Consider the following 23,952-nt stretch of genomic DNA (forward strand, 5'->3'; position numbering starts at 1 on the left):
CTCTAATGAGGATTAATTACTTTTATAATAAAAATTACTGGATTATTTATTTTAAAAATATTTTCCATAGTTATTAAAATAAACTTGATTTACTTGGAAAATTCTATCAGCAGTCAGGTTTTGCAAAATTTAGAAATTACTGAGGCACTAGAAATTCAATAGGAAATTTATGTGCTAATGATTAAAGAATTGCATGTATTCCTGTAATCCCATTCACAGAGACCTGTGCATTGAGTTGATGTCAACAGGATATGCAATTTATAGCCAGGATACAATAAAATAATTCCTAGTTTGGGTAAAGGATGGAATCATATTTTCTAAAGAGTTCTATAAGTTTTGACAAACATGAGTGTTCTAAGCAGTTTCCTGCCAGCCTGAAATGGATCCTAGGTCTGTGGTTTAAAAGAAGATCCTGCTTTTCATGATAGTCAAGTACACGGATGCTGATCAGCAAGTGAACTACATCTCTACACTGATCATATCAACAATGCATGAATTTTCTTGGAAAATAAGTAGATACTTATTGTTAGCCCACCTTGATTCATCTCGACATGATCCACACCAGGACACTTTCCTAGCTATGCAAAGAGCAAGAGAACATTTCAGGAGGATAGAATCTGTATGCAAATGAGTATACTACCCAGTAGAGTATACTACCCTGTAGGATCTGATGTTGTGATGATTCTCTGAAATGCTCTACTCACCCTCCAAAAGACAGTCATGTCCTGAATTGCTCATCATTAGGCATACAGCAATGCAGAAGTAAAATAGTTTTAGCTAATTAGTAAGGAGACCTCCACCCCCACTTTTTTTTTCTTCCTATTCCCTTTCCTGAGACAGACACCCCCACCAAAGGAAGTTATAGAAGAAATAAGATGTCAGAGCAAATGAGAATGGCTCTTCGTTGTGTCCCAAGCCATTGACTTCCCCTGGGAGAAAGGAGGGTGAGCTGTTAAATCCAGATCACAGTGTCTGAGTCATTAGTGGCATGCAGATGAATTTATACTCATGGCTGACAATGAACTAAGAAATGAGCTTGTCCTGCAGGTAACATCAGGCATAAGAAGAAGATAATAACAGTTGCTCTGGAGCAGTGTCAGGAGAAAATAAACTGGTTTTTAAATACAATATGCTCAGTCTGCATCTATTTTTCAACTAATTACAGGAATAAATTTAACTTACATGCTGTCTTTTATAAATAATCTTAGTTAATTCTTTAGAGGTATTTTAATAAGAGATATACCAATAGTGAGTTTTACTTCATATAATCACAGGTTATTAGAAAAAAATATGGAAAAACCAAAATCAACTAATAAGGTTACATGGTCATAATTAGTTATTTCTTAATTTATTAATATAAATGTACATAATTCTTATTTTTGTTTATTAATGAAATTTCTTAAAAATTTCTTTAAAATAATTTCTTAAAAATAAATGAGGGTGTTCCTTTTGCTATGGGAAGCTATGGAACTGAAATTCAGACAAATAGGTAGAACGGACACTACAGATAAAACTTAATGCAAAGCAGTGTGTACGAGTAAGGTTTTTCCCTGCTGCCTAGACCCGCCGCCACGCCTGCCCCAGATAACACACTGAGATGCTGTATTTGATATAATACTGTTGGCCAGGTACTAGTTTCTTATCAGCTAGCTCTGTCTTAAGTATTAACCCATTTTTATTAATCTAAGTATTTCCACATGGTCTCATCTTACCGGAGAGTCTGCTCTCCTCCATCTTTCCATGTAACTCCTGCTTAGTACTTCCTTGAATCCTCCTTGTCTCTTAGTCCCGCTTATCTTGCTTTCCTATTGGCCAAGAGTGTTTTATTCATTAACCAGTATGAGATCTCCCATCAGCAGTGCCTTATTTTGTGTGGCTTACAATTTAAGTAGTACTCAGAAATATAAGAGAAAGAGATCATATCAATATAAGGAGTTCCACTGATAAAAATTATTGCTATATTTAACTAATGATTTTAACATGCATACATCTCCTGGCTTCTAGATTTGTAGGATACTTAATACTACATTTCATCATATGCAAGTCTACCATTTCTGAAGAGGAGGGATTAATGGCATAGAGTAGATAAAAGTTACCAGCAATCTGTGGTGATATATTGTTTATGATCTAATAAAGCTTGCCTAGAGATCAGAATGCAAAGTTAGCCACCGCCATAGAGGCCAGACACACACCTTTAATCCCAAGAGTCAGAAGACAGGGGCAGATGAATCTCTTGAGTTCGAGGCCACCCAGGTATACATAAAGTGAATTAGTCTAAAAGAGAAACAGAGCTCACGCTTTTCATTCCAGCACTAAAGAGGTATAAAAAGACAGGAGCATGGTCTCAGAGCTGGCATTAAGTCTCAAGGCATTGGACATTCAGTCTTAGGCAGTTAGTCTCCAGCCACATTGAAGACAGGATTGCCGCAGCCTTGGAAGAGATGGTTTGGCTGCTTTGCTTCTCTGATCATCAGCTTGAACCCCATTATCTGTCTATTTTCTGGTCTATTAACATTTTCTGCCTGTGTTTTTATCTCTTACAAAAAATGAAAATTTCATGGTACCATATGAAGGGTAAGAGGTAAAACGAAGACCAGTGATGTCTTTGGACATGGTGTCAAACTACCCTCCAAATTTACATCTGTCTACTGGCATATAGTGTATCTCTCAGACCTCAAAGAAATTTCATTGGAAGTAGATGGTGTTTAATGTAGAAACTCACAACTGGCTAAAGATCAGTGGGTGACTGTGTAGTACATAGCCACAATGGAGCATCTGTATCGCATCCCCTCCCCAAGGACCAGGAATTTAAGACCTAGATGTTCAGAATGACTGACATAAAATGGCATTTTTGAGACAAGAGATAACAACTCCACTAATCAACTCACATCAGCTATCATTGTCCATACAATAACTGTGTAAGACCAAGTACATTTTACCATGGAGGAAAAAGGGATTCATGGTCCTCGTAACAGAAGAGTTTAAGGAGAAAGGAGAGTCAGTTTTCATAAAAATGTGACTCATGGTAGTCAACAACACTCAAATTGATGGCCCCACATCCTTTTGTGAACCAACAACACGGTCTGTTAAATAGTCTGACTGGGATCCTTCATCCCCAACTACCATCATCAGGCCAAAACCATTTGATTACATCCATTTTATAATATCTACTGCACCATTACTAAAGTAGCAGCCTTGCTACCTTACCCCTGTTTAAAAACATGGTTGGCCATGGCTGGGTTTTGTTTGCTTGTTTTTTGGATCTCTTGTGTTCATTGTGCAAAATACCTGGTAATTATATTTAAATATTAGATTTTATTACATCTTTGTTAGATAAACTAGTTTTGTTTCTTATTTGGACATTTCAAATAAAATTGTGTGTTCTTATATTCCAGCAAATATATAACTCTAAATTTCACCAAAATGTAGATTTATAGATGATATTTTGGGGATATTTATTAAATTCTATAGTTTTCAGGAAAAGCATATTGAAAATTATTATTTAACTTAAGAATCCTTTTTTCCTACATTCATCAGCATTGACTACTGTAGAATTTTGTTTGTCATATAATTATCACTGAAAATAATTGGTTTCCTTTTTAATTCTTTTGGTATTTGATTTATTATTTATAATACCACTACTAGGAGAAATATGGTTATTTTTGACTGATGTAATACTAAATGTCTATTCTTTAAGTGTTGCATGTGTGAGTACATATTTGTACTCTTTCATTTTAGATAACTAATGGGCAATGTTCTTCGTTTCCGCTATAACATTGATCTCCATTGCTATTTCCTTGGAAATGAATGTGAAATCCATATATATCTTCGTTCCATGGTTCAATAACCAAAGTTAAAAATGAAAACATTATCTAGAACTGAATATAAATGTAAAACTATATGACTATCAATGTCCAAGCCTTCATACTTCAGTTAATTTAACCCACTTGGAATCTGAATATTATTCTTTGACTCACAGAGTTCTTACTTGGTGAAAATACCTGTCAGAATGATTCTTATTATACAGACAATTCCCACTGAGCACCAGCAAGCATTCAGTATTTAAGAACAAGGCATTATGATGGATAGGAAAACATTCCAAAATATATCTTCTAACTGCAGCTGCCTCCGTGTGCTTTTCAAAATAATTAATTCAACCACACTGCCTCTTCAGCACTCTCCACAATTAAGTTAAAATGTAGAGAAACCTTTCTGCCATCAATTCTCAAACTTATCATGATGTTATTTTTTTCATAATGCCTCAATTTTCACATCCTTTATTATTTATTTTTCTTTATTCATTATGTCTTCACAGATAGATATAGATCCTCTACTATAAACAGAGGAAATGGTGCTAGGAAGCACACTTATTTCATACAATACTTTGTAAGTTCTTTACTTTCTGGAACTTAATCCTTGTTTCTGAAAGTGCATTCAATGCATTTAAATGGGAATCAAAGGCTGCAGAACTTTGCAATAGCTTTGGAGATGCACAGAAAAAATACAAAGCAAGTTTTAGAGTTTCTGCCTAAAAATAGGATTTTCAACTATAAAATATACCAGAGTGTCTCCAGTTTTGTAGAAGGCTGTAATGAATACAATTACTGTATGCCAACTCTGACCCTAACTATATTGTTTTTACATGTACACTAGATTAGTAGTTAGGGAAGTCACTCTGATTGTACATTATATACTTCAGGTTACAAAGGTAAGACTGATTCAGTATTTATCCTTAAATAAATAAATGAATAAATAAGACATTTCTTGAAATGAAATAAATGAATAAATAAGACATTTCTTGAAATGTGTTTGTGGTAACCAATTGACTGTATGAAGAAGCAGAATAAGCCTCATATGGAAAGAGACTCTACTTAGCTTGTATGAAGAAGCAGAATAAGCCTCATATGGAAAGAGACTCTACTTAGCTTTTACTCTAATGTTTCATTGGTATAGCTTGGCCATTGTGAAACCCTCACATGTATAGAGCATGTGAGGTATAGTTTAACCATTGTTCAATCCTCACTGTAGAGCATGTGCTACAATACAATAATATTGTGCAATGACAGAGTGAAAAAATAAGTGATGATAGCTTAGTGAACTTCTTTCTTCAAAAAAATGAAGAGGGGTAGTATTTTGAAGTGTATATCAATGTTGCCCAGGACTGTGAGAACTCTTCATGATTTTCCCCATGCTTTTTCTTTCTTTGTAGAACGATTCAATGTTTATCTTATGCCTACACCCAACCTGGATATTTATGGTGAATGCACAATGCAGATCACTCATGAGAATATCTATCTCTGGGATATCCACAATGCCAAAGTCAAGCTGGTGATGTGGCCTCTTAGCTCACTAAGAAGATACGGTCGGGATTCAACGTGGTTCACCTTTGAGTCAGGAAGGTAAGTTTCAGTTTCATGACAGAAACACAGTAGGCATGTAACAAAGTCCTGTGAGCAAACTTCTGGCCACCACTTCCAAGTATAAGCATCGTCTTTATAAATATTTTGAAGTTAACAACAAATATCTTCTGCTTCTTATAATGATTTGAAAATGTTATTAGTTATATTGCAGATACCCCATTATATTGCAGATACCCCAGTCAAACTCATTTCAGTCTCATGTGATTTTAATAATGTAAACTGTTAAAATGTTATAATACTAATTTTGACATATGTTTATGTAGTAATATTCCTATGCAATTAAATGTGCCCTTGTTTACATTACTTTTATGAGTTTATTAAAAGCAAATGATACTAAATGCTGTTTTAAAAATTATACAACTTCTTCCCACTATTTATGCTGGTAACAGTGATTAATTTTAAATTCAAAATAACTGAAGAAATTTTGGCTTAGCAACAATTGTCATAAAGAATTAACTTTATCAACACAGCATATGGCTGATGCCCATAAGTGCTTGAAATGAATGGATTGTTAACAATTGTCATGCATAGACCTGAAATTATATGAGCTACAGACAACCATATTAACATTTCTAATCCCCAGACCTCTTTGGGAAAATACACACCTAATATGAGACTTAAGTTTAGAGATTTTTTTTTGTCCACATCAGCAATTGAACTCAAAGCCTCTTGTATGTGAGTATCCTACCCAGTGAGCTACATCTTCAGCCTAGGTTTAATATTTCTATGAAACAACATGACAGTTAATGCATCAGTCTTCCTAGGTGAAAACTTATTTAATATACTGTTCAAATGACTTCACAGTCTTAAAAAAATATGACTGAGGTTCCAATGCATGTCATACAGCAACTTTAATCCATAACTTTCCTATTATACAATGTTTAAATATCCATGTATAGTTGGGTTCTAATAGTATTCATCTTGGACAGGTCACATGTCTCTTAAATTTCAAAAACAAATCCCTCAGCTGCAATAATTTTGCTTTAATAAAGTACTTTAACACTGAGGAAATATTACACTTTATCATGCTGATTTTTCTGACTGTTGAATCTTGGTATTTACTTAGTAACCTTGAACTCAGGCAACTATCCTTTTCTTCCTAGGAACCCAGGGTACAATGATCACACAATGAGTAACACTTGAAAATAGGATTTTCAACACAAAGCACATTTTCAGACGATTTTCAACACAAAGCACATTTTCAGACATCTACACTGCTTTAAAAATCATTACATTGTATAAAAGGGAAGATAATCTTTTAAAGATTCACTCATCTAAAATGAATATTGTTTACTAAACTTAAAATTAATGTTTTAGGGAAATAGAGAGAGAAATAAGTTAATAGAGTGCTTAGCTACAAGCTTGAAGACATGATTTCAATTCCAGAACTTACAAATAAAAACAAAACACACAAACAAAAAACCTTGGACATCATGGTCTGCACCTGTAATCCAAGAACTAAGAAGCAAAGACATGAAGACACCTGGGCATTGGTGGTCCCCACCTAAGGCAGGGAACGACCCTGTCTCAAAGAATTTCCATGATTTGAGGATGAAACCCAAAGTTGCGCCTGAGCATCTGCACACACACACACACACACACACACACACACACACACAGAGAGAGAGAGAGAGAGAGAGAGAGACAGAGACAGAGACAGAGACAGAGAAAGCACAGTATATAAACTTGTATGCAAAAGAACATTCACATACAGACGCACAGAGTGGTACACACCTGAAATCTCAGCATTTGGGAGGCAGGTTAATCTCTGAGTTCAAGGCCAGTGAGAGCTACACAGTGAGACTCTCTCCAAAAAATATTTAATAAAACTCTTACTGGAGCCCCATCACAGAACCTCTGCTAAAGATGCCTCAGCTGGAGAGGGCCAAGTCCCAGCTAGACCCGCCTATCTGTGCAAAAACATCCTTAGTATCAGCCCAGTCTTTGTCCCCCATCGCCAAGCCTTGTCTAGAGGGCCTCTCAGAGTTCCTGCGGGCTAGATCCTTGACCCCCATGACAGGGCCTCTGCCAAAGAGGCCTCAGCTGGAGAGTGCCAGGCTCAGGCTAGATCTGCCTATCAGCTCAAGGAACATCCTGAGTCCCAGCCTTCGAGATCTTTGACTCCCATCGCCAGTCTTCTGCTGAAGCCTGATATTTGACACCCAGAGCTACCGACATCGAACCTCTGACCCACCTGGGAAGTACCATAGAAAGAGGGGAGACCCCACCAACACCTACTGGAAGAACTTATTAGAAGCCTGCAATATAAGAAAACACCTAACAGCAACACCAACCAAAATCTATGGAATCGACACCAACTAGACTGGAAAACAATAAAGCAGATGAAGCAGAAGAGAATGACTTAAAAATTACCATCATAAAAATGATAGAGGCCCTCAAAGAAGATGTGAGAAAATCCCTTAAAGAAATGGAAGAAAAAACCAAAAAAAGTGGAAGAAATGAACAAATCTCTGAAAGTAAAGTACAGAAAGACAAGGAAAAAACATTAAACAAGTGAAGGAAAAGGTTCAAGACTTGAAAACTGATTAGAGACAATAAAGAAAACACAAACTGAAGGAATGCTGGAAATAGAAAAACTGGGCAAATGATCAGGAACTACAGATGCAAGCATAACCAACTTAATTCAAGAGCTGGAAAAGAGAATCTCAGACACTGAAGATAGACTAAAGGAAATAGATTCATCGACCAAAAGAAATTATAAATCCAACAAATCCTTAACACAAAACATCCAGGAAATGTAGGATACCATATAAAGTCCAAACCTAAGAATAATAGGCATAGAGGAAGGTGAGGAAGCCCACCTCAAAGGTGCCAAAAAACATATTCAACAAAATCATCGAGGAACTTTCCCAATCTGAAGAAGGACATGACCATGAAAGTACAAGAAGCATTCTGAACACCAAATAGACTGGACAAAAGAAAAAAGACCTCTCAACATATAATAAAACACCTAGCATACAGAATAAAGAAAAACTATTAAGAACAGCAAAGGAAAAAGGACAGGTAACATATAAAGGCAGACCTATTAAAATTATACCTGACTTCTTCATGGAAACCCTAGGTCCTGAATAGATATTCTACAAGTACTAAGAGTTCACAGATGCCAGCCCAGGCTACTATACCCAGCAAAACTCTCAATCATTATAGATGGAGAAAACAAGATATTCAATGACAAAGCCAGATTTTCACAATGCCTATTTACAGATCCAGCCCTACAGAAAGTTCTAGAAGGAAAACTCCAACCCTAGGAAGTTAACTACACTCACAAAGATGTAGGAAACAGATAATCCCACTTCACCAGAACCCAAGGGTAAATAAAGCAGGGCAAATATATTCACAATACCACTGCCAACAAATCCAAAGCATACAAGCATTTATAATCAATGGTCCTTATTCTCCATCAACAGTAATGGTCTTAACTCGCCTATAAAAAGACACACGCTATCAGAATGGATACGAAGACAGAATCCATCCAAGAAACACATCTAAGCTTCAAAGATAGACATCACCTCAGGATAAAGAACTGGGAAAAGATCTTCCAATCAAATGGACCTAAGAAGAAAGAAGCAAGAAGAAAGAAGCTATCCTAATAGCTATCAATTTAGACTTCAAACCAAAATTCATCAAAATAGATGAAGACGGTCATTTCGTATTCATTGCAGGAGAAATCCATCAACACAAAATCTCAATTCTGAACGTCTATGCACCAAATACAAAGGCACCCACAATCGTAAAAGAAACACAACTAAAACTCAAACCACACGTAAAACCTCACATATTCATAGTGGGAGACTTCAACACAACACTCTCACTACTAGACAGGACTACCAGTCAGAACTCAACAAAGAAACAAAAAAACTAATAGAAGGTATGTCTCTACTGGTTTAACAGACATCTATAGAATATTCCATCCAAACACAAAAGAATATACCTTCTTCTCTCCTCCACATGGAACTTTCTCTGAAATCAACCACATATACTAGGCAACATAACAAACCTCAACAGATACAAAAAAAATTGGAATAGTCCCCTGTGTCTTATCAGACCACCATGCTTTAAAATTGGAATTCAACAACAACAGAAATTGCAGAAACCCTACAAACTCATGGAAATTGAACAATATGCAAAAAAAAAAAAAAAAAAAAAAAAAAAAAAGGGTCAAAGAAGATATAAAGAAAGAAATTAAGGACTTTCTAAAATTCAACGAGAATGAGGACACATCATACCCAAACATATGGGACACCTTAAAGCAGTATTGTGAGGAAAGTTCATTGCACTAAGTGCCCATATGAAGAAAGTAGAGGATAGTCACATTACAGAATTAACAGCGCAACTGAAAGACTTAGAACAAAAATAAGCAAACTTACCCCAGAGGAGTAGACACCAGGAAATAATCAATTTGAGGGCTGAAATGAATAAAATATAAATCAGGAAAACAGTACAAAAAAAAAAATCAATGCAACAAAGAGTTGGATTTTCAAGAAAATCAACAAGTTAGACAAAACTTTATCCAGACTAACGAAGAAGCAGAGAAAACATGCAAATTAACAAAATCAGAAACGAAAAGGGGGACATAATAATGGACACAGAGGAAATCCAGACAATTTTGAGGTCATAGAAAACCTGTATTCCACAAAATTTGAAAATTCAAAGGAAATGAACAAATTTCTGGATAACTATCACTTACCAATATTAAATCAAGAACAGACAAACAAATTAAATAGACCTATACCCCCTAACAAAATAGAAGCAGTCATCGACAACCTTCCAACAAAAAACAACGCAGGGTCAGATGGATTCAGTGCAGAATTTTACCAGACATTCAAGGAAGAACTAATACCAATACTCCTCAAACTGTTCAACACAATAGGAACAGAAGTTTCATTGCCAAACTCTTTTTGAGAGGTCACGATAACCTTGGTAGCCAAGCCTCAAAAGACACAACTAAGAAAGAAAACTACAGACCAATATCCCTGATGAACATCAATGCAAAAATACTCAATAAAATACTGGCAAACCGAATCCATCCAAGAATACATCAGAGAAATCATCCACCATGACCAAGTAGGCTTCATCCCTGGGTTGCAGGGATGGTTTAATATATGAAAATCAACATGATCCACCATATAAACAAACAAAAAATAAAAACCATATGATCATCTCCCTAGATGCTGAAAAAGCTTTGAACAAAATTCAACACCCTTTCATGATAAAGGTCTTGGAGAGATCAGGGATAACAGGAACATACATAAGCATAATAAGAGCAATATAGAGTAAACCAACAGCCAACATTAAACTGAATGGAGAGAAGCTCATGGCGATTTCTATAAAATAAGGAACAAGAAAAGGCTGCCCCTCTCCATATCTCTTCAATATTGTACTTGAAGTTCTAGTTAAAGCTAGAAGACAACAAAAGGAGATCAAGGGGTCCCAAATTGGAAAGGAAGAAGTCAAACTGTCTCTATTTGCAGATATGATATGATAGTTTACATAAGAAACCCAATGAACTCTACCAGGGAATTCTTATAGCTGGTAAACCCTTCAGCAAAGTAGCAGGATACAAGATAACCCCCCCAAAAAAATAAGTAGGCCTACTTTATTCAGACAACAAAAAGGCTGAGAAAAAAATCATAGAAACATCACCCTTTACAATAGCCACAAGCAACATAAAATACCTTGGGGTAACACTTACCAAACAAGTGAAAGACCTATATAATAATAACTTTGTAGCTTTAAAGAAAGAAATTAAAGAAGATACCAGAATATGGAAAGATAGGTAGGATAAACATAGTGTAAATTGCAATCTTGCCAAAAGCAATTTACAGATTCAATGCAATCCCCATTTAAATCCCAGCACAATTCACTGACCTTGAAAGGATAATAATCAACTTTATATGGAAAAACAAAAGACCCAGGATAGCCAAAACAACCCTATACAATAAAAGAACTTCAGGAGGCATCACCATCCCTGACTTTAAGCTCTACTACAGAGCTATAGTTCTGAAAACAGCCTGGTATTGGCACAAAAATAGACAGGTAGACCAATGAAATCGAATTGAAAATCCTGATATTAACTCACAGGAGGGAGGGAGAGAGGGCGGGGGATCTGGGATCGACATGTAAACTAAATTTTTAAAAAAAAGCTCTTATTTGGTTAATTTTCTTCATTTCCCCTAGCCCTTCCATCGTACCACATGTCCTTCTGGGTCTTTCTGGCTAAACTTATGTTTAATAGGCTCAATAATTCAAAGAACAAATAGTAATTTTCATTTCATTTATAATGCTTACATTAGGAACAAAAGTTCACATTTCTTTTACTTTTAGTTTGACTTTCATATTTTCAGTTTAAGTCAGTTTATTATGCCCTCAAAGTCTTTAAGAAGAATAAATAGGTTCTCCACAAGGCTTAAAATTAGCATCTCAAGCCCAAAACCAAACTATTTTTTTGATAACATGAGTTTAACATCTATGACCTTGACTGTTTTAACAGTGTTAAAATAGTTATGAAACCACAAACACATTAGAATATATAGGGTTCATACTTTTCAAATATTTTTTACTTTGTTGGCTTATCACTTTTGATTTGTTTTGCTGTTTGCTAGAATAATATCTTTAAAAATGGATATCCATGATTCCATGAGTCTTGAAGTAGAGTTGGATTTTGATTATTGCTTCATTGTTCTCTTGTTTAACCTGGGCCATTTGTCCACTCATGTTGATTTTTTTCCCTTATAGTAGAGGGTTTGTGATCTCTTTTAGCTGGATCTGAAGAAGCTGAGTAAATTAATAATCATAAACATGCAAACCACATGTATTGCCACAGGATTGGCATAGGTGAAAAAAAATTTTTTTTTTACTCTTCCTCAGAAAACTTATATATTGCTTATCAAAGACAAAGTAAAATGTTACTAGGTTACACCCTTGCCCTAAGCCACAGGAAATGTGGGTAGAAAAAAAGCCAAACACAATACTTGGGAGAAGCTTGCCTTTAAAAGTCTGACAGATATATCTACAGTCTCTGGAAATAAAAGCCAGAATTCCCTATCCTAACTTCAGAATCTATGGTCATTTGTAAAAATGTAACTGATACAAATATGTTGAGAATAAATCAAAGAAAAATATTGAGTGGCTTCCCTCAGGCTAGCTTTCAGTTAAAACTATCTACCATTTAAGAGCCAGTGGGATGTATGAGAATTCTTTAATATAAGATGTACATTTCTTTTATATGAGTTTTTGCTGTGAAAAAATTCTCTATGGAGAAATCAGACTGTAAAGCATTGAAAATATAATGTTTATATGTTTAAGATATATAGAAAATGCACTTCAGGTAATTTCTTTTTTGATTGTTGTTTTCTTTAAACTTATTGATTCTTTGTATATTTTATTGATTCTTTGTATATTTTATATCATGTATTCCAATCCTACTCATCTCCTTGCATCTGCCCTCTACCATTGCAAACTTCCCAACAAATCAAAACCAAATTTAAAAGAAAAAAAAAAAGAAAGAAAATGGAGGAGGAAGAAGAAGAATCTTGTGGAAGCTTGTAGTGTAGTCTGTTAAGTCACAGATTCGCATTTAGTACATTCATCTTTACTTGCAAGTGTTCACTGACATGAGTAATTGGTCTGGTTGGAGGCCTCAGGTGTCTGCTACACCACTAATAATGGTCTCTCCCTGGGGCTCCTCTTGGATATCCTATTTTTCTGTGTCATAGAGATCCTGCTGTTTTGGATCTGCAGGTCTAGTCCCTTCCCATGTTCGAACAGTTCATAGATAAGGTAGATGTTGGGGTGGGCCAACTCATAGCCCTGGTTCTGATTCCAGGTGGTAGCTGGGTTGGTCATCCCACCAGCTTTCTCTCATTTTCACTACCACAGCAAGCTCTCCAGCACTACTCAGCTAGCTCACCCAGTGTAGCCTACAGCAAGGAGTGGGATCAGTTATCCTGCTCTCAGGTCCTTAGATCCATGTCCCCCACACTCACATCACCAGAGCCAACTCGACTGTTTTACTCAGGCAAGGTGCTGGGTCCTCTCTCCCGATAGCCATAGGGAGGAATAGGGGTTTGGGGAAGAGAGCTCTCCTATTATCATGTACTCAGGGCTGGCTCACTTCTGCCCCTGAGAACAAGATCAGCTCTAGTGTGTTGTCCAGGGTGCGGGGCCCACTCTTGTGTGCTGCAGCTGGTGTGGGACAGAGCTAGCTCTCTGACCTGCCACGGGTTTCAAGGGATGGAGGAGGAAGGCATCTTTTCCTCACCCATGCCACCACATGGCATGCAAGGGAGGACAGGGTCAAAGCTCTTGCTTTCATCTTCTCAGGTTTGGCTCACCTGCATCCTGGGCAACAGGGTAAGCTCTAATGTGCTGCCCAGACAGAAAGCAGAGTCTGTCACACCAGGAACTTTTAGACCTTATTAAATAAGATAAGGCTAGTCTATAAGGCTCGTTAACTACATACCCTCAAGTCAGAAATCTGAACTTCAACATGAATTTACAGTGACTGATGCCACTGTGTTCTCCCAAAATTATGTTGAATCCCTCACTCCCAAGGCAACTGTGCTTGTAGACAGAGCCCTTTGAAGAAACTTAGGCTAAGGTAAGATTGTGAACAGAGGGCACTCTTACAACATCTTCATTCAGGCAGAGGTGCTGAACGGATGGCTCAGCACTTAAGAGCACTTGCTTATTTTCTAGAAGATCCAAGTTCAATTTCTTGGAGCTATGCCAGGTCACTCACAATTGCCAGTGTCTACAGCTCCAGGGTTATATGACACCGGAATCTGATCTGACACATAACTGAGCCTTAAATATTAAAAAGAAAAAAGAAAAGACTACAGGGACTTTGCTTATTCGTCATCTCCTCTAGCTTCTAAAACAGTGGTTCTCAACCTATGGGTCGCAAACCCTCTGACAAAACTCTATCTCTAAAAAATATTATGATTCATCACAATAGCAAAATTAAAATTATGAAGTAGAAATAAAAGTAATTTTATGATTGGTGGTCACCAAATCGCAAGGAATTGCATCAAAGAGTCTCAGCATTATGAAGGTTGAGAACGACTACTGTAAAGACACAAGAGGACATCCATTTCAAGCCACGTGAGATCACATACTACTCATCCTACTAGCGTATTGATCTTGATCCTCCTAGCCTTCAGAACAGTGATATCATAATGTTTTGTGGCTTAAGCCACCCCCAGCCTTGAGTTGTACAGCACCATAGGGTTTAGGTTCTAGACTGGATAAGTGTGGAGAAGATGAGCATTTAATTTCTCACTGCTCTTAATTGTAGGTGTGATGTGACTAGCTATTTTTAATTCCTGCTGCCTTGACTTCCATGCTGCGGTTGTGTGAAACCTGGCATTTTGAGCTAAAATAAACCTTTTATTCCCTAAGATGCTCTTTGTCAGGGTATTTTAGCACAGCAGCAGAAATTAAACTAGGACAATAGACATTGTCATAAATGCATAGTTTAAAATTATGAAGGAAGACAAAGAAAATTCTCATTTACTCAAATAATGTGAAGATAGGGACTTTTAAATCTAAAATAAACACAGTCGATGAGAAATACATTGATGAATTTTGTGTCATCAAAGCTTAAAACTGTACTGTTTGTCTGAAGATATCCTAGACACAATGAAAACACATGCCAGGGCCAGGGGAGAAAACTACTGATATCATTATTGGGAAAATTGCATGTATTCAAAACTACCAAACAATTTTTACAACCTCAAACAAATAAGATGGCAAATAGCCCATTCATAAAAGGAACAAAACTGTTGTAAGTTTATAGCAGAAACTGTACTGATAGTCTGGAAAGCAGATAAGATAATATGCTCACAAAATTGGTTACTAGGAATGATAAACTAAAATAAGTCTTCACTGCATTCCACCTTACCCAAAGCAAAACAAAACACTGAGTATGTCAACTAGAGATAGAACACTCTGATTCTCCTGGTAATGTGAATGGAAAGTAGCATGTGATTTTCAGAAATCCTTGAAAGATTTTGTCTGAACCATGTCACAGAGAAATTCCACGCCTATAAATTTATTTTTAAAATAATACTTGTATCTAGATGCTCAGTGTCTTTCTGTATAATAATCAAAGTGGATACAATACAATTTACAGCAAATGTGACTGGAAACACAAATTATAGTATTCTTATTTGGAACTAAGCCAAGAAACATTTTTTCAAGTAACACATATTAATATATTTGTACAAAATTCTGTGAGTCAAACTAATTTATATAGACAGAAAGTTTGAGGTATATGGATAATGTACTGCTCATATTGAAAAGAAACTTTTCTAGAGATGAGAAGACTATTTTACACCCTGAAATTCAAAGTTTTTCACTATTAAAAAATGATTATTTGAGGTGGTAAATTTGTTAATTTGCTCCATTTCATTTCATAGCATATGTATATCTCAAAACATCACACCATATATATTATTTACTTCTACTGTTTACTAATATATGAATGGACTTTGGAGCCCATTCCACATTATATAAAATTATAGGATTAATTAAGCCATTTCAAACATGCATATCATGTAGTTTGCTCATATTCACCCATCCTTTACTCTGTATTTTCTTCTCCTTTTCCACCACTCACTAGTCCTCTTCCTTTTCCCACACAGCTTACCTTGTAGTTTAAAAAAATATATTGTCTACACATAAATGAAAATGTGATATTTGTATTTCTTTTTATGTCCTTTTTAATATTTGTTTCTGTGTGCAATCCATTTCATTTAACATGATGATTTTCATTTCCATCCATTTTCATACAAATGGAATAATTTTAATCTTTATGGTTGCCTATAACTTGCTTGTGTATGTGTATTTATAATATGTGTGTGCTACATTTTATTTATCAATTTATCCATTGATTGGCATCTATGAGGATTGCAAAATTTGGCAATAACTAATGCATCAATACATACAGATATCTAGGTGCTGTATGCTAGCTATAGTATGCTGACTTATATTCCTTTAGGCACAGTCTCAGAAGTGCTGTAAGTAGATCTTCTGATGGTCCTAATTTTAGGCTTCTTGTGAACCTTTATACTAATGTACACTTATTTCCATACTATTTGCACCAGTTACATTGCAATTTACAGTGGGGGGGTCATTTTTACCCACATTATTAATACATTTATTGTTTCTTTACTTGATAATAGCTATTCTGGTGAAATAGATGAAATAGAATCTCAAGTGTACTTTTGATTTTCATTTCCCTGATAACTAATACTGTTGAGCACTCTTTTTAGAATTTGAGAATTATTTCAATTTGCTTACTTATAAAAAAAAAGTAAGGATGTTCTAGTTTGCTTTCTGTTACTCTGCTAAAACACTAACCAACCTAATTGAGGAGAGTAAAAGGTTTTCTTCAGCTTAGCATTCCATGTCTAGGTCTAATATTGGTGAAAGCAAAGGCAGGAATTCAAGCAGAAATCTGGAGGTGGAAACTGAAACAGACCTAAGAGGAACACTACCTAAAGACTTTCTCAGCCACCTTTCTTACACAGCCCAGGCAGCTTGTCCATGGTTACCTTGACCTGAAGTGGTGTGGTACCTCCATAATCAATCAGCAATCAAGAAAATGCCCAACAGAAATGCCTGCAAGCCAATCTGATGCAGGCCATACCTCCATTGAGATGCCTTTTACCAGATATGTCCAGGACACAGCTGGGAAAAGAGCATTCCACCCTTTGTCAACCTTGTGATATATGCACATCACTATATGCTGAACCCTTTTCATTTTTATTCCCAAGATCCCACATTAATACTACAATTAAAAAGGCTATTTTCTAAAAGTCAAACAGTCTCTAAAACTTGTAATACTTAAAAGTTCAAGATCTCTTTACAACTTCAGTCTTTATACTGTGGGCTACTTACTATAAAATTAAATCCAAAAGCAACCTACATGCTTTCTTATTTCAAGAGGGAAGGACAAAGACACAAAAACAGTAACAACTGAATAAAACAAAAAGTCTAGCAGTATAATTTAATGTCTAATATCTGGAGCTCACTCATAATCTTCTAGGTACCAAAGACCTTCGGCAACACTACATTTAGGACTATGCTATCCCCAACACATGCTGCTTATCTGATAGGCACAGGCCAGCTACACTCCACATTTACCCCTTTTCTTGGCAGATACCCATATTCCTGGTATTTTAATACTCTAAGGTCTCCACTGTTGCTGAGGCTGCTCATCCATCAGTGGCCTCTCCAGGCCTCTCATGGTGCAAGCCCTCAGCTGTTTTCTGAGACCCTTCAGAGACAGTACCATGTAGGAGACACTTACACATTACCAGTTGTCTTCTAGCTTGACATTTGTTGAAAAATATGGAATTGTTCTAAATATTGTGTATTTGCATATTGTTATATGCAAACTATATCACAAAGTTCCTCATGAGGAGAGAAGGTAGGATGAGATTTATTCTTTCCATTTTGTATTCTTTCATACTACTTGAATATTTAGCAATAAGGTGTAGTTCTTGCCTTTTGCTCTTCGTTGCTTCACTGGCAATAGGTCTTCAGTGTGTATGTTCTTACATTTCCTTCTCCTAGAGCATACTTGATATTTGTTTTCTTTGTATATAGTTTTGTATCAAGCCTAAATATTTTTCTTTAGACTAAAAGGGGAATTGTAGTGAGATATTCCCATACAAGTCCCCACCTGTAGCACTGACTACGCCCAAATGGGCGTGGTCACAGATGAGGATGTGACTGGGAGTTGCATTAGGTCTGGGGTTGGAACCTGTGTTTGCTTTCTTGGTTCCAGTTGGGTCACAGAGAGCAGCCTGTGTGGGTCCTTGGAGTAGGAACTTGTAGCAATCATTTGTTTCTTATGTAAGTGCCTTCTCCCTGAATAAAATTATATTAACCTATATTGAGCCTCGTCCAGTGAATCTTGATCCACATGTCCACAATGAGGTCTTATAATAAAACCCTTAGTTATTCTATGAACCAGATAACTTAAGGTGATGGACCTGACCAGATCTTCATCCTTGTTCCGATAAATTGAGATCACACATCTGAGTAGGTTTTGAACTTTAAAAAAATTTAGAATAAATCACCATCTTTCTTATTTTGAGATTTACTGTATTACCTTATGTTGCCTGATCTCAAAAGTTAACATTTCTCCATGCAAAGCATATATTTTTTTTAAAAAGGCATGAAAATCACTCATAATGTCTCCTTGAGATAAATCACTCATAATGTCTCCTTGAGATAAATCACTCATAATGTCTCCTTGAGATAAAACTGTTTTCAGTATTTTGGTACACATCTGTATAATGTATTTTAAACCTATCTTAAAGACCTTAACACACATGTTTTGCATCAAGAATTCTTTACAATCAAGATAATAATGGCACTATGGTGTCTGAACATAAAGCTATGCGCATTGTTAATTTCACAGAAGTTATTGACAGAGTGAACCTTAATAAATAAGCTCACAAGAATTTTATGGAAAGAATTGTAAATTCTGATTATGCTCTTAACAGAAGCTTTTAAAGGAATTACAGGGTCAAAGCATGTGAGATTTTTAAAGCTTCTTTACAATACAGCAAATTGTAATATCTATTCATAAACCCACTAATAGTACAAAGAGTGCCATTCTTGCCCCCATGAATACATGCATTAACATGGATATTCAAGGTCTTTATATATATATATATATATATATGTATATATATATATATATGTATGTATGTATATAATAGAAAACCCCTTGACATGTTGACATGTCGTTTAATTTTTTTTCCTTTTCTTTTATTTGTCTTTGACATTGGAGGTTTGTCTTTTTTTTTTTTTTTTTTCTTCATAGTGAACTTCTGTTTTCCCTTTAAATATTGAGATGTTGATCATAGCATAGCCTTTTGTGTCTATTCTGGTTAAAGAGAACCAAGGTTGATAGGCTTAGTCTATGTTTAACCCAACATAAATAGATATGGAGCACTTTATTTCCTAGGAGATAAGGCTGAGTTTAGGGAGCACAGCAGTAGATGAGATCCAACTAGTCAAACACAGAAATCTAGATTTTCTATAAAAATAAGATTATTAGTTCATTGAAGTATATTACTTTTCACACACACACATTTGTGTGTGTGTTAGCATATATATATATATATATATATATATATATATATATATGAGAGAGAGAGAGAGAGAGAGAGAGAGAGAGAGAGAGAGAGAATTGTTACCAATTCTACTGGAAAATAATAAAATTGGGTAAGTGAAAGTATTCTCACAGACAACTGACAGCCTTTTTAAAACATACTAATAATATTATTGTGCTACTAAGTTATGAAAATTAATACTAGCCATGGTATCTGATCACTGGTCCTGGTGGGACCTTAGCTCATTTACCCTCATGGTTATTATCTACACCTCCTGAGCCTCAGGGAGCACATGTTCTGGCGAAGACTGCTGAAAGGAAACAAAGGTAGAATCTGCTTTCTTAGTGAGCATAGCATCTGAGATTTGCTTTCATTCATATTCTCACAACAGCTTGGAGCAATTGCTCTCTCTCTCTCCATGATTGTAACTTTGCATTTTAGAGCAAAATAACCAACCAATTTTCCATGGAAGCTTAGTTTCCAAAAATATCACAAATACAGCAGACTTGCAGCATAAGTCACAGGCCTCCTGATTATACTCATTTTTTGCCCTATGAAAGACAATACTACTTTTCAAACTGCTGATGTGGCAGTTTCACTTCACATAACTGCATAAATATTGGAAGCAAATATCTAAATGAGTGGCAATTTCTGCATGATAGATTTCAAGTAAACCCAAATCCTTTTTATATTAAATTATTGCTTAAAATATATTCTCTCATACTAAGTATAATGCTTAATACAACAGAATTGGAATCTCAAATGCATGTCTCACTAACTTTGAAAATAAGGCCTGTATTTGGAAGCCTGACGAAAGCCTGCTTCATAATTTTTAACAATTATAAATAAGAAACAGGAAGAAGTACTGCAATGTAGTCCCTATGAAGAGGTTGTTAATGAAAGTAAATACTACATGTATATAATTAAGGATTCTGCTATTCCACACATGGAATTTACTTATCCCTAAACTTTTTATATGAGTATTAAGACAAAAAGCCTGTCTTCTCTAAGTGCAGCAATAAGAATATATGATTATATACTATGGGTTTTATTATGTATAGTGCTTTGTACTGATTGAAGATTTCCTGTCTGATGTTCTTGAGACAAAAAGTGTTTGAAATTTTGGGGTATGTGCACATTTTGGAATATCTTTATAGAATTTACCAGGGAAATGACCCTAATTTCAAAACCCAACTCCACATGGTGTAATATCTGAAAATTCTTGAGCACATATATAATGCACAAAATATTCCAGATTTTTGAACATTTCAGATTTGGATGTTTGGGTATCAGGGATGTTAAACCTGGATAATGTTTAAATTTCCTTTAAAAAGTCTAATTCAGAACATCTAAATAAACCCAGAGCATCCCCATCCTTGTTTGTTCCTCCTCTCATAATAAAAGTTTCCTCTCAAGAGTATTAATGGGAGTCTTGTCTTCACAAAAGAGAGGTTGTCTGAATTATTGATACCCATTCTGTAAATCCTGTACACTTTGGTGTATCTTATATCTACCAAATGATGCTCACGATAGGTATTTTAAAGAGTAAGAAGTGTGGGCATATCAACCGAAGATAGTTTGATTTTGTGTATATAAGTGACAACAGCTATGAGATTGTTATCCCTGTCAGAAAGCTTAAAAAATATATATAGTTCAGCTAAGAAACCTCTAATAATATAAAACAATTCAACCCAGCTCCTGAAATAATATACAAAGCTATGTGCATCTATCTAGTGGATGAATTATCCAATGTATTTCATTATTTTCCTGGTAGAAATGAATAGTGACCATATACTAGATGAAAAACCACCCAGGATTTCAAGGGTCTCCCTATTGATTTCTGCCCCCATTAGTCTAAAATCACTCTTTGACTTAATGACTATTAGCAAAGTTTAGAAACTTTCTGAAGGAAAATTAAAAAGACTAAAAGGAAGAACAAAACTGTCACAGTGATCCCAATAGACCAATTAGTGAAAAGCTATTCACAGTAAAGCATGTGTGGGTTCAATAAAAATGTATTGAACTTTAGAATTAATGGAGCAAAAACGAAGATCAGAGCCTCCATTTCATGATAAGAATGGTTTCCTAAGGCATTTAATTAATGCTTTATCCTATGGGGGGAAAATTAGTTCTATTATCATAGCAAGAGATTTACTAAATTAGATACTCCCCCCAAAAAAATCATTGTTTCTAAAAGGCTTTATCTAACATACTTCTTTTCCTTTTTTTTCACACTACATCCCTCCCCATTCCTGCCTCCTACACTATGTAATTAATCCAATTAGATATCATGATTGAATTATTTTTGTGAAATATGCTGAACTGTCGTTATTCATTCAGCAGATGCCATGATAAGATGTGGAGAAGTTAAGATGAGAAGCACAAAGACTAGCCTTAAGCAATTCAAGGGGCAATCTAGATGCATATATGAATAAACACAATACAATGTAGGAATTGCAATAAGAAATTCCATGAGATTTGCAAATCAGAAAAATGAGTTCAATTATGTTGAATAATTAAAAATGATGAATTTTTTTCCAACATAATATTCAATGACTAAACACAGTAAAATATGTTTCTCAATCATACAAACACAATACAGGCCTGAGCAAATTGCCAGAGCTATAGATTAAAAAGTTGAGGCTGAAGTTCAAACAGCCTCAGCTGACAAAGCAGGGCAATAGGACAGAGGAACTCTCTAATAGGTGTTATAGGCTGAACTATGTGTCTCTAAAATTCATATGTAAAACCATTGTCCTCAGTTTCATCACAATAGAGAAGAAGCTTTTGCAAAATTAAGTTACATAAGGTCTTGACACAGTAGGATTCATGACAGTTTATACACAAAAAAAGAAAAAGAAAAAAGATCTCTCCCCTCTTCTACTTCTGTGCAGCATACAGAAGAAAATCCAGGTGAAGACAAAGAAAGTAGCCATCTACCAACAAAGGAAAGTCCTGAATAAGAGCCCAATCATGCTGATCTCAGACTACTATAAGACTGAGAAAACAGATTTCTGCCATCCAGGACCCATAATCCATAATATTTTGTTTTAGCAGCAATGATACAAATCATTTAAATATTCTGCCACAGAGAGTACACATGGGACTTCTTTCAACAGACCATTGTCCTGAACACTGCACTGCCCAGCTCCATCCAAGGGAATGAGGAAACATGAGGCAGTGTGTAGAATATATGATAGGCATGAATGCCTCTGCCACAACCGTATCTCTGATGAGATTTTTTTAAAAAAAAATATTTCCATATTACCTTCCTATCAATATCTCCATAAGAGAGTACCTCCCAAAAGTGCCACACTTCCAGATTATACACCAAAGTTCAGTCTGTAGGAAATTTATAATTTAGGCAACAATGGTTTAAGATTATCAGAAGAATAATTCCAGAGGAATGATGTAAAAGGATAATTTTTCCTGCCTCCATATATCCATTTGAGCTCTAACAAAGATCTATGTCCTCATTCTTTTCTTTGGCAGGAACTTGCTCATCCTCCCATCACATTCACTCTGCCCTGTCCCATGGAAGGATTTACCTTTATTGCCCTCCTTGACTACCTTTAACATGGATATGAGAAAAGGTTCTTCTTAGGTATTGCAAGTTTGTGAGCCACTTGTACAACTCAGAAATGATGCTAGAGGTTGGAGGTATATCAGATAATAAGCTCTAATTAAGAAATGATGGCAGACACAGTATCCACAACTGGTATTATTCTTGACATTTAATCAACCAATAGTTTTAACGTTGTTACAAGGATTGCACATTGTAGCTGTTCTTCTCTTTGTGGCTTTAAAATACTGTTGCTTTTGCTTTTTGACATTATAATATAATTGCATCATTTCTACCTTGCCTTTTCTGCCTCAATTCCCTCCTCCTATTTGCCCCAATTTTCTTTCAAAGTCATGGCCTCTTGTTTTCATTAAGTTTTTTTATATACATGTATTTATATATAGTATATATGTTATATATACATGTATATTTCTAAATATTTCTGCTCAGTCTGGATAATATTACCTTTATATATGTTCTCAGGGATGAGAACTTAGCTACCCAAGTTATTTGGATTCTTCCTTGTGGAAGAATAATTCTTCTGTCCGCATCATTATTTAGTTGCTTGAGGTCTTTGTGTAGGATTGAGGCCTCCTGAGGTTTCAAATTCCTACATGTTCCTACATGTTCAACGTATGGTTAGGTAGTCATGAATGTCAGTGGTACTTAATGGATATAGCTTCCAACATTCCTAGGAAACACAATCATACAGTAAACTCACTCATCCTCTGGCTCTAACAATATTTTTACCCCCTCATAAGTGCAGGAGGTTTTGTAGATGAGATAGGATCCACAACTCTACATATTAATTTGTTTG

At 35.5% G+C, this 23,952-nt stretch overlaps 1 protein-coding gene across 1 annotated transcript in view; it reads left to right on the plus strand.

The window, feature by feature from the left end:
- The window catches only part of Dok6 (docking protein 6), a 333,159-nt gene that overhangs the window by 196,302 nt on the left and 112,905 nt on the right, over nt 1–23,952 (plus strand). Inside the window, exon 5 of the mRNA XM_051202095.1 lies at nt 5,210–5,399. Within this exon, the coding sequence (XP_051058052.1) occupies nt 5,210–5,399 (190 nt within the window). The remainder of the gene's footprint in view (nt 1–5,209; nt 5,400–23,952) is intronic.

Source organism: Phodopus roborovskii, unplaced genomic scaffold (assembly GCF_943737965.1).
Source record: "Phodopus roborovskii unplaced genomic scaffold, PHOROB, whole genome shotgun sequence".
In the NCBI taxonomy this organism is placed as follows: domain Eukaryota; kingdom Metazoa; phylum Chordata; class Mammalia; order Rodentia; family Cricetidae; genus Phodopus; species Phodopus roborovskii.